The sequence below is a fragment of the Neodiprion virginianus genome, chromosome 4, assembly GCF_021901495.1.
Source record: "Neodiprion virginianus isolate iyNeoVirg1 chromosome 4, iyNeoVirg1.1, whole genome shotgun sequence".
In the NCBI taxonomy this organism is placed as follows: Eukaryota; Metazoa; Arthropoda; class Insecta; order Hymenoptera; family Diprionidae; genus Neodiprion; species Neodiprion virginianus.
Genome location: NC_060880.1, coordinates 10262722 through 10280979, shown reverse-complemented (window position 1 = coordinate 10280979; position 18258 = coordinate 10262722). Strand labels below are relative to the sequence as shown.

The window sequence follows — 18258 nt, the reverse complement described above, 5'->3', positions numbered from 1 at the left end:
TTTCATACGTCTATCGAATACTTTACGCAGTTGACCGACTATACAAATTGACTACAGTACGACCAGGGACTAATTACCTCTCACACTTGGGTTTAAAATAACTGAGCCTATAAACCTATTGCGTTGGCAATGCCGATTAGCGTTCGTTTAGCGGAAATATCTTCTTACAGAATTGCGCATTACTGACACTGAGTAATATCGTTGTTCCAATTACAACCAAAGTACACCTACTAAATTTCACGACAAAACAAATATTGTAGTTACTTATAAAAATCCACATAATATTCCCATCATTACGCTTAGAAACAATTTCTCGTTCGGTATGTCAGAATAAACTATTGTCTTTTTAACATCACTATCAACTATAATTTCACCATATTTTTTTTGATGAATCAAAACTCAAGGCATGATTTCCTAGGATTGCAAAATATCAATTGTGCGATAGCTTATGTAGGCGAGTAAACTTAATTACGTATTGTAAAAAATTCGAGCAAAGAATTTCAGGCACTCCAGTCGAGTCAGTTATCAACCATTAATACAGTAGTAAATATGACCGACTATATATGAAGTACTGACGATACACGACGACGCGAATGCCGCGGAGTTCGATATACTCGGTGACCAAACTGATGCCGCGTGACGCGTTTTGCGGTAACGCAGTCGCGACGAGATCGCAGCGATAGGCCACGACGCCCTTCCTCCGACAGTGCTCGCGGCGACGAACCAAGCGCTGGAGCGGAGTGAGAGAGATTTTTGAATTCAGTCTAGCACGAGCTACTGCTCAGGAGACACCCGTAAGAGACTTGCTTGTTTCAAGGTAGATTTCACACACTGAGTTTCGAACTTGTTTGTTTGTTTATCGGTAAGCTGTACGCTCTACGATGCTGGCGAGTACAAGGCAAAAACCAGTTTGAAGCTGAAAAAACACTACGCATCTTTCGTTGTCGAAATATTTTCTTCCGATTCACAAGATAGAGAGGTTACATATCTACATAACACACACGCGACACGTTGTAGCGGCTCCGCGCTGATTGCGCAGCTTGGTTATAATTGGGTTCGGAAGACTGTTGCGTCGTTGGTATTCGTATATAGTGCGTTGTGTTTGCCGAACAATTAAGTGTTGGTGATAATATTCAGATTTAATATATTTTTAGTCAGTTTATCATTATTTTATTTGCGAAACACAGGCAACATCGGTTCTGTAATTGGCAGTATAAATGTACAAATACGTTCCTGTGCTTCAAAATTTTCATTTGCATCGCAAATGATCTACGTAAACGTATGTTGCAGCCACGAATGACTCGGTATCGGATGTCGTTGCAGTACGGTTAGTGGGTGATAAGATTGATACCGTTTGAGTGTTGTACCGTATACATTTTAGTTCAAATTGACCTAACTATTTTTTAGTTTTTTGAAACTTTTTCTACCCCGTAAGTGCTCAATGTTTTCAAAAAAGTCACGAGATCATCAAAAACGACCTTCTTCAAACAGTGATTTCTCGGCTCTTAATGACTGTACGACCTTCAGCATAGGCTTGTTTCGAAGGAATATAGAATTGAAAGGAGCTTCAAATACACGATTTTAATACCTTAAACTCATTTTTCGTGTGATAAAAATAAATTATCGTCGGATTGCTTGTTCAATTCTTCACAAAATATATTTTTTCAAAATGGTGTTTGTATGATTGAGATATCTTTATTCAGATACTCGCATCGCTCGACAGCGCGTCGTGCGACGCAACAATCGGAGAATAGTGATGGTACGTGTGATCAGTCGAATTAGTAAAGATCTCGACGTGAATCGACCCTTCCTCGCCGAGTTTCCTAATAAAATTGTGTATTTTGTAGACTATAATGTATAAATAAACGAAACGTGCTAGCCCTGCTTTTAAAATGTCGGATGGACGAATCAGATTTTATCGAAATGTTATGCGGTTTTTGTGTCCGGTCTCTATGAGGGCCTATGAAATTTTATCGGACGATACAAATGAAATTGCTACCGTACCGCAGAATAGTAATATTTTCACCGCAACTTTCCGATGCAATGTTTATTACTGATCTTTAGTAAGATTGGAGATGTGAACGAAAAAAATAAATAAAAGAATTGATTGAAAAAAATATTGTGAGAAAAAAAGTTGGACGCCAATGGGACGCGAACACTGGTGAGTAGTGTGCCAGCCGTGTGTACACTTGGGGACAATAAATCTGAGACTGCTAATTTTTTACACTAGGCAGTTATGTTGGCAACACAGAGAAACCTACAGCACCATAGTCGGCCAAGCGAGAAACAAACTCAATCTCAATAAACATAACATAACCCATGACCGTCATATATGCATTTTTTACTACTAAATTTTTCAAGAAACTGCATCCCCGTAACTGTGGAAAAAAATTTACTTCAATAATTTTTAATCAAAACTAGCTGTGCAAGGATATGGGGCGGCAACCCAAACACGTTTTGTTTATTTATAAATTATATTGTATAAGATACATATTTTATTAGAAAACTCGATGAAGGAAGCTCGATTTAGGTCGGGATCTTAGACTATGCGCTAGTAAAGTTTCTTTGGCACGCAGCCTATGCGCCATTCGTCTCATTTTTTTTAAATTCTGGGCGATCAAAACTCGTAATCATATGTGACAGACATGTGAAAAGTTGCCTTTATTTCCAATTATAAGTAAATAATTACGCACAATGTCAGTGAAATAATTAATGTGCGGCTTTCAAGAAGTGCAATTAGATATTTTTAGTAGAAATAGTATTGCTAAATGTACAAAATTATGTACAAGTTTTCATGTGTCGAATGTAGATGAAGAGATTGATGTTAATAATTCTTGACGTATTATTATTGGTACGGTATTAAGAGAAATACCAAGTCAAAATAGCTCAAAAAATAAAACTAATTATTGTAATGTTATTATCGAAGTAAGTTTAAAACTTCAATTCATAAATAACCTATTCTTACCAAAATTTCTAGGTTATTTATGAACTGAAGTTCTAAACTTACCTCAATAACAACATCATAATGAGTAATATTCATTTTGTACCTTCGGAAATACTTTTTCTTCTAAAAATATCTAATTGCAGTTCTTGAAAACCGATCATTAATTATTTTTACTGACATTGTGTGTAAATATTTACTTAATGAAAATAATAAAAGTCAGCTTTTGCATGTTATCCCATATTTCCACGAGTTTTACATGCTCAGAATTAAAAAAAAATAACACGTGATGGCGCAAAGGCTGCTCGCTAAAGATACTTTACTAGCGTATACCGAGAGATTCCTGTGATATCGTCCGTTCCGTAAGGTATAGCAATACAAGCCCTACACAGGCGTACACCTCGTGCGTAGACTCGTTCTGACAGAAATGAGCTGCCAGTGGCACTCCCGCTTGATTAATCGCGCTAGGCCAAATTCGTAGAGTGGGATTAATCTTTTCGCGTTAACTTAAGAGATGTAACCGGGAGGCGTCAAGAAACAAACAACTGATGTAAGTTAAGGAGAAAAGGTCAACAAAGAGTTATATGATATCGACAGTGGTTCAGTAAATACGTTTAACGTAGACATTTAACTTCAAAATTAGTTAACGAATTTTAAACAAAATTTCATTCAATTGATCAATGGGTGATGTTTGTAAACAAATTGCAGGCAAAGTGAAGCAGGTAATAAATCATTCGAGCTAATATCATGAATACATAATTAATTTGTGAACTACAATTCGAAATAGAACGACAATTAAACCCGCAATTAAATACTCGAATAATGGTGTGATTACTTTAATAAAAATTAAGGGGGTCATCTGGCGTGAAAACTGTTTGTTTTAAAAGGTTTTTTGGGTATCTTTGTAAGACACACCATTAAAATAAAATTTCACATCATTTTCACGCTATATTTATTGACATTTGAAAAAACTTTATAAATTCTTTGGAGACGAAATATTCAATATAACTTAATGTATACTGACCGATAGGAACATATGTAAGGAACGGGCTTGAGTGTAGACTCGAATCCGACTGTTCTGATCAGAAATAAAAAAAAAAACCAGCGGCATTTTAATCTTTAGGCTTGTGGGTATGGTATGAACTAGAATAAGCCTGAAACTTTGTAATTTAAATTTTTAACAGTTTAAAAAAAAAAATTAGAACTCATCATTTTTTTCCATTTCTTTAGCTCGTAAAACAAAAACTAGCAAAGCAATCATGATTATTGTAGTTCACGCGATAGGTATAGGTATAACAAAGATGCTGTAAAAATTTGAGCACGATCGTTTCAGTGCTTTTTGAAATATCATGTCTTGTACACTTTTGAAAATTGTTGTTTCGAGAAAAACGCGATTCGAAGTTAGCGTGTTTAAAATTTTGACCTCGGTTTTGAATTTAATTTCTGTATGAAATGACATCCTTAATCGGCGATCCATGGGGCATATAGGAGGTTTACTGCTGCATTCGCAGCTTCCTCACAGGCTGATCTTTCTAGCCTTGAACTCGACTTTATTGAGGCGCACACTGTGCATTGTTTCACTCAAGTGCTCATAACTTCCTCAAATTTTGGAAATTTGGCATCAGCCCTGGGCAGAAATATTATTAAAAGATGTATCTATAATAATATGCAAAAAAAATCGTTTTTTTTAAATTTGAAGACTAGACAACCCCCTTAGCAATTTGTGGGGATGTATTGTTGAACTAACAAATCTGTTGGTTCCGTGAACTTATTATTGAAATACATATAATAAATAATTTAATAACCATTTTTAAAAAATTAAGAAAATTAACATTATACGGGATGTTTCATTTCAATCGGCTTTGAAAAAAAATTTCACAAATCGGCTCTTATCACACCACCGGTCGAGTTTAGGTGATAAGTATATGGTACTTTTTGATGCAGAATTTGATGCCCTTTTCAAATACATATGAAAAAAATCCACTGTTCCATTACAAAAAAACCAAGTCGACCTTCACCTGACGTGGGTGGCTCCTCTTATGAAAAATCTGATGCCTTCATGCTCTTTCCCCTTTCGAAGCTTGTATATTTCGTATAGCACGTTCTTTCGTATCTTTCTTATTGTTAGTTTCGGAGTAATTGGGCTGCGACGATTAGAGTGAAAAACCTTCTATGTAGTTTGAATACAATATTGGATCCTTCTCTTGGTCCGTGGCAGCCATCGTTGCACCGTGTGCGAGTCACCGCGGCGTCGCAGGCCCAGTACACGACGATTATGTAACTATTTCAATCATACAGGCACCATGAAAACACCATTCTAAAGAAAAAAAGCTCGTGTGATAGAGAATTGAACGGGAAATATAATGGTAATTTTATTTATAAAAATTTTAGACCAAGAGTCCACAGTGAAAAATGCATGTTGATTATTAAAGTATTCACGACAAAAAAATTTGTGCTGATCTCGTAATTAGTAATTATGCATTTGTAGCTCGATTTGTAGCTTGTTTTTTTCATCCTTAATACGAGCTCATACAGAAGGTCGTACACAGAAAAAAATCTTATAATTATGACAACTATAAGATATATTATATCTAGAATGACCGTAATTGGATGAAATATAAAATATAATTTTTCTCACTATAACATCGGTCATTAAATGTTTATATCAACTTCAAGAATATAGTAAAAGAAAGTAGTTATGATAACTGCGTTCTTCATTGGTAGTGAAGACTACGAGGTTATCGTTGGCCTGACATATGGCGCTGCGTTGAATGTAACATTTGGTTTGATTGTCATTCACATAATGCATAGTTGCCTTAACACATATAAACCACCATATAGATGAATTCAACTATTCGACAATTTTTTATGCAATGACAACGTTATATTCTGTAGTTGAGCGAATCAGCGCAAACGGATTTCCTAAACGATTCTTGAGTTAGATTGAATATGAAAATAGCTGTCATAATTATAGAAAATATAAACAATCTCCTTTTATACACGGAGAGAAAAGAATCATTGAATCAACCAAGACGATTTATTCAAAAATTACTGCTTCAACCATCATTTTATGAAAATAAATACACCGTAGTTAACATATTAAATTCGATGCGACTAGGTAGTTATAGGTAATTGCAAGCAATAGCCAGTTCGAATCCCAAACGAAAACGCGCGTGTGGCGCTTTTCAGAATCTAACAACATAAAAATGAGATTTTTCAGACGTACGATCAATTATATGTAATTAGCTTTTCAGGAAAATGTACCAATTGCCACAATTAGGCTAAATGTTTAGATTTCATTTTTTCATTAGAACCACTGATTACACGTTTATGTATAGTTATTGAATCTATTGCATATGCTCCTGAAAATGATATACTAATGTTAAACTTACGCACATAACGAGTTCAATTCTTCTACGGAACAGTACTACCATCAAATCAGTTGTGACCGGATGACAACGATAATAGTTGGCATAATGATATATTATGTTTGGTTTTACCAGACCACATAAGTATTGTTGTAATACGAACGAGTAAATTTTTTATAACAATCACAGCAAATAAGGTACGCCAAAAAAGTTTCATAGTAAAGCTACATTCATTGTTAGTGAAAGTAATTATGTGACTACCGTTGGAGATATAGTACCACTAAGCATAGATAATCATTGATTTTACTATATTTTTTATAATTAGTATAACAATAAAACATTCACGCACCAGGAGCATGCTACATTTTTTAGTCAATTTATAGTTGCCAGAACTATACATTTTGATCAATGTACGATTATTAGGAGCCAAGAAATTATCATTTGAAGGAAATCGTGGACGACGGTTTCGGACACAATCCGTAACAGAAAAAAAAAAATTAAAAAATTGAAAAAACTGGTGACGTTGAAATGGTATACGGTTTAATGTAAAATGAGTCATACTTGCTACGAAACCCGAAAATCATTATCAATTTAAAACATAATGTGTGAGACACTCGAATTGACTAACAATAAGGTACATAATTACGAAAAACAGTTCACGACAATAAAAAGTGAGAAGGAATAACGTATTAATAAAAAATAAAAATTACAACACTGTACGATAAGATTATTGAGTACAGTGATGGAGCCACGTATGTTTTGTAAATAAGTAGATTTCAATTAAATTGTGTACGTGGAATATCTGACTAGATAAAAACAGTGGGAATCAGTATTGAGTCCGATATTAAGGAGTTTTGCGGTTTTGAAAATCAATGTGGATGACGCTGCGTGCCATAATACTTATCCCCATAAAGTACGTCGATGCAAGAACCTTGCGCCCAATAAATTAAAGTGGAAACTACCAAAAAAATTTATTTTGCAACTTGAAAACCACCAAAATAATAATATACACTTCGAGAAATGAATTCTGACACGGCCAACTTTTTCGACTAGTCAGTTGCGTTAACAATACAAAGTCAGCCCGTTTCTACCGCCGGCCAGCCGCGAAACAAGGTCAATCTTCGTAATCATAACAGAACCTAAAAATACTACATTCAAATGTCGTGTTTACAAAGATTGCTTCTCGGCTAGCAGGCGGTTGCGATGCGGAGTGATTCTGCATTGCCAACGTAACTAACTAGACGAAAAATTTGATCGTCTCAAAATTCATTTTCGCAAGTGTAGATTTTAATAAACATTACCAACAATATCCTTACCTACAAAAAATATTAAAATAGAAATGCCTACTGCCAAGTACGTAACTTCCTCGCAAAAATGAGAAATCAACACGACAAATAAAACACGCAGAGAATTGTTTTAGAACAAAATCATGATTTTCCTAACATGATTTCATCGCAGCATCCAGTTTGTTCAAAGGTGCGATAGGTTGTCAAACCAAGTTTGATCGATTATGTAAACATAAGCTTGGGCTTCACAAGAGTACTAGCTATGGGTCTAACCTCAACGAGGGCTCCGCAGTTTATTTAACCAATATCAAGTATTTTATGAATAATTTGTTTATTTTTACTAGATTGTGACTATGAAACAAATTACTATCATTTTTATTCATTATCTAACACGAATTGATTCAGGATCCGAAAAATGTCCATAGTATTGCGTCTAGACAGTTATATTGTTTATATAGCATGACGAAGGAAGAATTCGTCGAATTTGGTCTCGACCGGGCCCAGCCGATCACCATCCGGTTATTGATAAAGAAAAAGAACAAATATTGTTTGACAGGTGTTTCTTTTCCTAATTGACTCTGACTTAGAGCTAATTTGTAGATAATTAAATTGTATTCGAAGCTACACGTGTTTGTAGACATGAATTTAAATCTTATCTATGAAGTTAAATTGCGTATCGATTATAAAAACTTCACATTAGACTCTACAAAGCTAAAAATTATTTGAAAACATAAAATATAGTAACATCACAAAATTTAACAAATGACATAAACAGCAAATTCCTGAAATAAATATACCTGATACCTGGATAGTGAACTTACCTGATATAGAAAACCTTGTCATCATCATTGAAACAGCCATCGTAAAAAAAACATGGCTATCCAAGATAAAATTAGGTCTAATGTCACTAGGTTAATTAGCAATAAAATGTCATCAAACGTTGACAAGAAAGCTAACATGAAAATTTATAAATTTAAGCAAGCGAAGGTTATCCTCAAAGAACACAGTAATCTAATTGTAACTAAAGCCGATAAAGGGAGCGTTACAATCCTCATGAACAGAAATGAATAAACAGAAAAAAGTCGAACCTTACTAAATGACTCTGACACTCATCAACTTCTAAATGGAGATCCCACAGAAAAATAGAAAAACAAGTCAAGGATTTAATTAACATTTTAAGTATGAAATTCACTAGTATACAGGTTGCCGAAAATCTCGAGAAATATAACTCTTTACCTCCGACAGTATATTTTGAACCTAAGATTCACAAAAATAACGGTACCGTCAAGACCAATGGTGTCAAACATTAACTCACCTAAATGCAAAATATTCAAATTTTGTGGCGGTATGCTATCTAATATTGTAGGTAACTCCAACTATTATGTTAAAGACACGTGATTTTTCGTCAATAACATAAAAGAATTGACTATACCAGTTGACCATATCTTCATTTCATTAGATGCAGTATCTCTATTTTCTAATATTCCTACTAAGTTAGTGACATCTACTATTACTAGAAAATGGCGTAAAATAATAAAATACATTAATATAAACAAGAAAGAATTCACAGAAGCTACTAAACTAGTTCTACAATCTTGCTACTTCGCATATAACGACCAATTTTACAAACAAATCTTTGGTGTCGCCATGGGCTCGCCTGTGAGTCCAATAGTTGCAAGTTCAATTCTTGAACACTTAGAAAAATAAATTGATCAATAGTCTTCCCTGTAAATTACATTTCTATCGCAGATATGTCGAAATTATAACGTGTGTGCATCAAGATCAGACTGCCATACTAGTGAATAAAGTCAGTAATTTTCACCCAAAAATTCAATTTACGTGAGAGTTAGAAGAAGATAATAGAATTAATTTCATAGATACTGTAGTTAAAACCATGACAGCAAGATTTTACTTTAAACGTTTTACAAAGACACATGATCTGGTAGTTACATTAATTTTTATTCGGAACATTTATAGAAAGTCTGTTGTCATGGGCGTATTCGGTCGTTGTCTACATATATCCCATCCTAACTTCATTACCAGAATTCTTGAAAAAGTGGAAACTACTCTGTTAAACAATAACTTTCCTTTATCTCTCATAAAAGATGTAAGTGAAAAAACATTTAATTCTATTGATTGGAATCACAACTTTCCAAACAAATGATAAAGACTAAAAATGCTATTAAAAGTAGAAAGAATAGATGTTACATATAAAATTACCAACAGCACACAGAAAATGTTCACTTCTCTAAAAACTATCATTCTTACCTTTGAAAAAATGAATACTGTTTATCAAATTAATTGTAATGACTGTCAAAAAATATGCATAGAACAATATTCTCAACACCTAAAAGCAGAATTCAAGGTCAGGTTCTAAAATTAAAAACATGAATTTGACAGTTGTGCATTTGCATCTCACAGTTTCAATTTAGGAAATACTCTCGATTTTAAAAACTCATCGGTACTAACCATCGAAATAAATTGGTTCAATCATACCTAATATATAAAAGAAATGATACACGTAAGTAAAGAGAGTAAAAGTTATGGATTTGTGATTGAATTTCATATTGTTGACCACCATTGTTCGAAGTTACTTGTACTGTGTGCCCGGAAGATTAGTTACAAGTTCGCACTAAGAATGACCAAAAATAATGGATTTTCACTCAAATCAATAATTTATTCACGATTAATCGAGTATAATCGCTTATTTCTTAGACTCGATTAATCAACCAACTCGATGATTTTTCCTCACAATCGTTTTTTGTTATTTACTCCCATGAACGATGCAATACAATGTCTATTTATGTGTTTAAAGTTTCACTTATTATCAATGTCTTATTTATTAAGTACCTATTTGCAATATATATAAGTGAAATATAAATGAATATTTTCACCTGAAATTGAACAATATTTTAAATGAAACTGTAAATATTCAAAAAACTTTTCTACTATTAAGACTACGTACTGAAATTTACGAAATTTTGGGTTTATATGCGCCGGTTCAAAAAAATATGAAAAAAAAATCGGTTAATTTTTACCGATTCAATCGAGTCGTGTTCGACTATTTTTCTAGATTAATCAATTCTTCGATTGTTTTGGCTTAGTGGCCATCGCTAGTTGGCACACTTTGCTAGTTTAATTTTTTCAACTTTACTATATTTGATACATTAAGCATTCAGTGCTACGTATCTCACTTCACGTACTTGATCGATCAAGCTCATTTGTGGAGTTTCAGATACCCAAGTTTCCTTAATATTATTCAAATATTTGTCATGGAATCTCGATAGCAGCACTGAATTGAGTTTTCGATTAGACTTGATTGATTAGAACTCCAAAGAAATCTCGCTAAGTCGCTATTGAATCAAGTAACATGAAGTGAAAAATTAAAAGAAAAAACGTTACATATCGCGAGATTTGATAGTAGAAAACTACACAACATCAAGTGTATGAGTAATCTGCCACCGTGTGAACTTTTACTTCGAAGCGAACAACATTCAAATAAATAAGAACCAACGCACGTAAAGATTTACTCTTGCATTGGTGTTTCTATAATCTTACAGAAAGACTCGACTCTAGATTTTAAGAACGATAAAATTTACAACCATACTAAAGCGTTATAATACAACTACTTTTGACGCAGGGTAAAGTTGTACGAAGAATTCTGTAGAGGATTCTACGACGACGGTTGAGGAGAGACTTGTGTGGAAATCACCAACGATTTCAAAGTAATTTCTTGGTGATTTTCAATATTAAAAAATGGCTCGAATTCCGTTGACTTATAAGTGATTCCCAAACGTTCAAAGTTGTTGGACATCTCGGTGATTTTCAAGTCATTTTCAGTGTTGAAGAACAGCTTGAATCCCAGTGATTTTCAATTAATTTCTCAAATAATTGGTTTCTTGACGATGGTGTTCAATCCTGTGACTAGCCATTCCAAATTTGAAAATGTGGAAGCGTCCCTACTTCAAAAGTGGAAGTGACTCGTTCCATTTTTTTGCGATCCAATATTCATGCTACACTTTAAAATATAAATCGGTGTACAAGCTATTTAATGGTTGATCATCATTTCTCGCAATAACAAACTTTTCTATTTCCATGTAGCTTTTCACTGATTTACATAGATCAGTGTAACTTCTTTACAGAACGTTGCCTTTCTATATTATCTTGATAGTCATACAATATTGAAACGAATGGTATATATTTGTGGGATAAGAAGATAAAATTCACGAAGTAGACCAATTTCAGCCAAAGATGTAAGGGATCAAAGTTTTACCGGATATTACTCACACAGTTCGTACTAATCGGGATTTTTATAGTCCGCACTCTGACGGGTAACATTTCATCTAATTTTCATCTTCTTCCTCGTAGAAATGAACTTGAAATATATAGTGTATGTTATTGTCATTGAGATTTCGACCCCTATTGATTCTAAGCGAAGCTTCAAGTCGCAAATAGAGTTATTAATAATTTTCTCACGGAACCGCTGAATAATATACTGCACGCGTATATGAATTATATGTATTTAGAACAGTAAAAAAAAACAATATTCTGCAATACTATCATTAATGTATTAAGAATTTCGTCTCTTCAAGCACTGTTAAAGAATGTAGTGTGCAGATGATATATTTACATTTGAAAACAACACTGTTCTTTAACAGTGCTTGAAGAGACGAAATTCTTAATACAATCATATACAGGCACACGAAAACAAATTCGAACTCACTGGTGATTAGAGAAATTAACGACAGCAGAGTCAGGGCGGCTAGGTGGTCTAGTGGAGTAAGGCTCCGGCTAAGCATCTCTAGACGCCAGGTTCGATTCCTGGCTCCGTCGTTAATTTTTCAAAATCACCAAATTTTCGAATTTACATTCTTCAACAATTATCTTCTCGTGATTAATGATATGCACATCCGTATATCATTTAATAGATGGCTTTGCCCGTCTTGCGTGGCTTCTCATTAGAAGTAAGAATTCAAATGTAAACATATCATCTACACACTACATTGTTTAACAGTGCTTGAAGAGACAAAATTCTTAATACATACATATACAGGCACAAGAAAACAAATTCAAACTCATTGGCGATGAGAGAAATTAACGACAACAGATTCAGGGCGGCTAGGTGATCTAGTGGAATAAGGCTCAGGCTAAGCATCTCTAGACGCCAGGTTCGATTCCTGGCTCCGTCGTTAATTTTTCGAAATCATCAAATTTTCGAATTTACACTATAATTAATTTCTACGGGTTACGTTTATAAAATTAATATGCTTTACTTAAATTATCCCATAATTCGTAGTCTCCCACATTTTTGACAATTGTTAAACTTAAAAATGGCACTTGAATACTGTTTGAGCATGCTGTGACAGACTTATTTCGAAAGATGGCAATGATTAAGACAAATTTTCTGTTCAGATTAAATGACCCTCGAAATTCTTTAGAGTAACTAACTAAAACCATTTTTGTCACGCAGTGAATAAACAAGAGAAAATGCCGGGCCACCGTCAGCCTAGCTCCCTAGAGGGGCTCAGTTTGGGACGCGTGTGCCAGCAGCTCGATGGGACGTGCCGTCGCCTTCAAATACGATCTCAAGAATCAACTGCCGCTCAAGTGTTCGCCTATGCGAAACAAACTATCAGGCCTTACTATGTGAACGCCCTTCCGGCACGCCTTCGTTCTCAAGTGATAGAGGAAACGTCCAAAATGCTTTATGGACCTTCCTCGGATGGTTCTACTCTGATCTCGGGCCCTGCACCATTGTATCTACTTGCTCTCTTACTCGGACATGATATCAGATGTCTAAAAGTTAATTTGTGCTGCTACTATGGATGCAGCCATCAAACCTCGCTCCTAAATTTATTAGCGACAGAAGGGGTTGGACTGGAATCTCTTGAACTGGCTCGTTCTGCACTGCTTAGACTGGACTGTAAGTTACTTAGAACGTCATTACTTAACATGACGAATCTGAGAACTCTAATACTCAGAAACATAGCAAACGATGCGGTACTACAAGTGATTGGAAAAGCGTGTTCGCAGTTGGTCGTTTTGGATGTTGCCTGCTCCAGACAAGTAACAGACATTGGTCTCAAACAGTTGCTGTTGCAAGTCGAACTTCGTGACAAAACTTTGTATCACCCTCCTGTTCAAGAATCTAATAGTTGGTCCCGCATAAAGTCGATCTTTTCGAAACTGAAATTCAAGAATTTGAAGACTGAAAAAAATTCCGACTTTGGAGTGCTGCTCGAGTACTGTGAAAGTAGAAACTTCCTCTGTAATACACTTAGGGTTTTAAACGTAGCCAATACAAGAGTAACGAGTGAAGGGGTGCTCATCGCTCTGGTTCACGTTCCGAAATTGGAATCCTTGGCCGAATACAATCACGTGGGAAGAGTGATGGAAATCATGAACCGAGGCGCAACTGGTTTGAACGCTCCGTTTAGCCTCACTCAGGCCCGGACTTTAAGAACCACGCCATCCAGATTAGAAATCTTAGCGCAGGCTTGTCCAAAGGTGGAAAAACTTCACATTTCTGAGCCTCACCATCCCCCAGAGTCACTTGGACTATTTTCTTGTGTTACTTCCCTGAGTGTCCACAGCATTCCAGCACAAAAACAATGGCTGGAGGGTTTCTACGGCTACCTGCGCACTAACGGCCAGAACTTGCACGATCTAAATCTCCGAATAATGCAAACTGAAAACCCAATAAAATTAGATCTCAGAGAAATATTTTCAAGCTGTCCAAATCTTAGAATATTATCTATGGATGGTTCAAACGTTGTTTGGAGCAACAGAACCGATCCTCCGCCTGTGAAACATCTAAAGAAAGTTCAACTAGGTCGCATAGTTAGCGCAATAACAATAACAAAAACACTTTCGCTGGCACCAGAGCTGACAGATTTACACGTGCACAGTTGTTTTGATCTCACTAACCTTCACTTGGAAAAGTTATTGAATGTTTCAACCAAATCCAAAAATGGATGTAAGTCAGAGAAATGTAAAAATAGTTTGGCACAAAATTTAACTTGCTTTTACATTTACGAGGCAAGCAATGTGTCGACTTCTACTGTATTGAATATGCTTCACAGCTGCAAAAATCTTAAGCGAATTGGAAATTTGGCCAACTGGGGCCTGGACTGTGAGGGAGTAAGAACTTTGCGGGAAACTCTGGCTCGGGACAATTTTGATGTCAATTTATCCCCCGGCTCACATTGGTTTTGGAGTAATTGTATCCAATAGTGTAAATTTCACCTATCATCGTATCATCAAAGCAAATATTCACATCCAAGTACATCCATCCATCCATACATCCAAGTCCGCGATAAAATTAACTAAACTTTAGCATTGGATTACTTATATTTGTTGGCTACATGAATTGATCTGTTATCAGAATTACAAATTACACCAGTAGTCTGAAACTCTACTATAAACAAATAATCGCTACTAAAATTTGTTTAAGACCTAAATTCGTAAATATATATTCACTGTATAACCTATACTTGTACAAATCACATGTACACTCATTTTTGTGTCCCTCTCTAAGAGTTAAGGAATTCGCATCAATAAAGTTTATACAACCACTAAGTTGGTCAAGTTTGAAATAATGTAGCTCCGTTGTTTACTGAATGAATTTGTAGCAGAATATAATTAACTAATGAAAATAAAAAGAGCAACGAGTCTAAAATTTTCGAAGCTTTGTTCATAAAGATGATAGATATAAAAATTGAGTTTACGTTTTTTCGCGGAAGATTGACCTTGGGACTCGAGCCCACCTAGTGGATCACAATTTTCAGCTATCGGACCATTTTGAATGGGTTAGACAGTTATTTTTTCATTCTATCATGTAATTTGAGTTGGGAGAAACAGTGCTACTATTTTTAGCCAATTCTTGCGAAAAATGATAAATAACTGAAATACTACTTTTGTAAACTTACGAAGCAGTTCACCAATACACCAATATTATGTGATACGTAGTCCGGATTTTCATGGGCAGTAAAATGCTACCACAATATTTTGCTGCTTCGTTTCTGATCAATAGGAATGCCAATAAAATAAGGTATGAAATATCATAGACGTGAGTAATTATAGACTTATAGAGATAGACTACGCGACCTTACAGGGCTGCTGAAGCTGAGATCAAAGAACCGAGCTAGTTCTGCAGTGGTTCTCTTTCTGTCACAAGATCAAGAGAGTGGGGAACTAAGCCGCTGAATGAGGAAAGCGGTGAGACAAGCGGGGAGGTACACATTAGACCTGTCTTTAAGGGCGTTGCCTATGCCTGGAAGAGCGCGCGCGAACAAAGACTCACGATTTTCCTTTTCATTTCCTCATTTTTGAAGATAATTAGGTTCTTAGGGGGTCATTTTGAAGATGAAAAAATAGATCTGTATCGTCTGTTTTGCCGAGTTTTCGATTTCGCTTTCAGATTCGTGAAAAACGTACTTGTAAGTACGTTATCTTTGAAGTGAGACACAGCGGACAGTGAATTTTTTTTCGAAATTCGGCAAAACAAGCGACACAGTTTTATTTTTTAACTTCAAAATGACTCCCTAAGAACCTAATTATCTTCAAAAATGAGGAAATGAGAAGGAAAATCACGAAGCATAAAACAGAAAATTTCTCGCGCAAAAGGCGGGGGCCTGCTAGCACCACGACCGCGTTGGCCGGCGACCATGCGAATTACGGGCGAGGAGAGTAGACTCAAACCCCCCGCTACAATTCCCCTCGTTCGAATCCTGGATAGTGTTCCACGCTTTCATTTTTGCTTGTGTTTTTCTACAGTGTTTTTTATTATTTCGAGTCAGTATTTATTCCCGCGATGGCTAAGAAGAGAGGGAATCTGTCTTTGAAGAAGAAGAAACGACGCGGCATAAAGATTTTGGCTAAATTTCAGGAAAAAGGAGGTAAATCGAATTATTTATATGATTGATGTCGCATCCTCTCCGACTCCGAGATTCAATCACTTGAGTACGAACAATCGCAGGGCTCTAATCTAAGAAGGTACTTTCGAGAGCCGATATTGCTGTTCATAATAGCAGTATAAATTCATTCTCACGTTTTTTATACATACGAAAATATAAAATAGAATGCATTGTGACGTGTGGTACTAGCCCGGTCTGCATTAGTCGCTAAAATATGTCATCAATTTGTTACGTGTTCAGATTAAATGATAGAAATCACTATTCGGCAATTTGCATGAGTGTTTACACTTTGTCGATCATAAGGAATATCCTCATCACTTATTGTGACTACCTAAGCATCCAAGGTAAAATTACAATGTACCTGGCAAAATTTTCCATACAAAGTAAATATGGCGCGTACGTATTAGGCCACTAAAATACGCGCGTTTTGTTTTTAGAAATAAACTTGACGTAATTCTGGGGTAATCATACATGCATACATTACCTACAAAACAGCCACCCCACAAAACTGTCATCAAATCAGATACTACTACCAAGTATAATTTATTTAGAAACGAATGATGATTTTGATATACTATAACTAATGATGACAAAAAAAAAAAAATTGAAATCAAAATTGAAATTGAGAAGAGAAAAAATTTTTTTTTGATTAAAAAAAAAAATTGCAGTACGTGGTACTTGGCGGGCCCATTTTTATATTGCCATTGCAACGTTGATATAGCTCGACTTGTATTTTCTTGTGCTTGTTTTAAAAAGGCCCGCCAAGTGCCACTAAATGAAAAAAAAAAAAAATGACAAGACGATAAGATTTACTATACATATATTATATAACAGTGATATTATGAAAGTATTCCTGATCTGTTATTCCCTAATTATCGTTGCGCGGCAAATTTGGGCATTCTTCGATCCGCCGTCTCCTGGGACCTGGTCATTTTGGTCACTGATTATATTTGTGATCATTATAATTTATTGCTAAAATTTTTTTCTCGTGTCCGTGCATTTCCAAATTTATACGTATAGAATTCCTGCGAGCCAACAAAACGACGGAGAAATGGTTTGCGAAGTAATGACTTCGGCGGACGAGGTAACAGAAGATGTTGCTCCCGTCAATGAGACCGTACTTGTCAATGAATTTCAGGATACCGATTTGTTTTTCTCGGAGACAATGCCTGAATCTCCAATACAGTACGCGAGAAACGACGACGAGACGACTGAATACAACACCGCGGAGGGTTTCGTGAGTATCCAGCCTGCGACCGAAAGTAATGTTGTTGAACACATAAATACACATTTGCTTGTATTCGGTAATGTCAAGGCCGAACCAAGTCCCCCATTGGAGTTGCCTGAGAGAAGAAGAGTAGACATTAGGCATTTTTTAGATAGTATTACAAAAATTGGTCGTCACTCCCCTTTTGATTGTACTTTTGCAGACGTGTGTCCAATATCCGAAAGTCGGATAGGATTCATTACCACTATCACCTTCAAATGTAGTATATGTAATTTAGTCAAATCAATAACGTCAGAGAATTCTAGTTCAGGCTCCTCAAGCGTCAATGCAGCTATAGTATCCGGTGTAGTGTCCACAGATGGTGGTTTTTCTCAACTAGCAGAGATTAGTGCATCGGTAGATATGCCATGTATGGCTCAAGAGACTTGGAATAAATTTCATAGGATAGTTAGCGATACGTATCACGACATTTTACAGGAGCAAATGCTAGAGGCACGTAGGGAAGAAGCTACGTTGGCCC

General features: G+C 35.6%; 2 protein-coding genes across 7 annotated transcripts in view; one reads left to right on the top strand and one right to left on the bottom strand.

Moving 5' to 3' along the window:
* LOC124303326 (tubulin polyglutamylase TTLL5) overlaps positions 1-18258 on the bottom strand; it is a 282756-nt gene that overhangs the window by 149109 nt on the left and 115389 nt on the right. The window lies entirely within an intron of this gene.
* Positions 690-15197, top strand: LOC124303327 (uncharacterized). Of its 3 annotated transcripts, none has more exons than XM_046760412.1 (2): positions 690-817; positions 13066-15197. In XM_046760412.1, the coding sequence occupies exon 2, from the start codon at positions 13083-13085 to the stop codon at positions 14826-14828; it is 1746 nt and encodes a 581-aa protein (XP_046616368.1). In that variant the 5' UTR covers positions 690-817; positions 13066-13082; the 3' UTR covers positions 14829-15197. The 3 variants fall into 3 exon arrangements, with proteins under 3 accessions (XP_046616368.1, XP_046616369.1, XP_046616367.1); XM_046760413.1 differs by having other exon boundaries at positions 731-794; XM_046760411.1 differs by lacking the exon at positions 690-817 and adding an exon at positions 856-1327.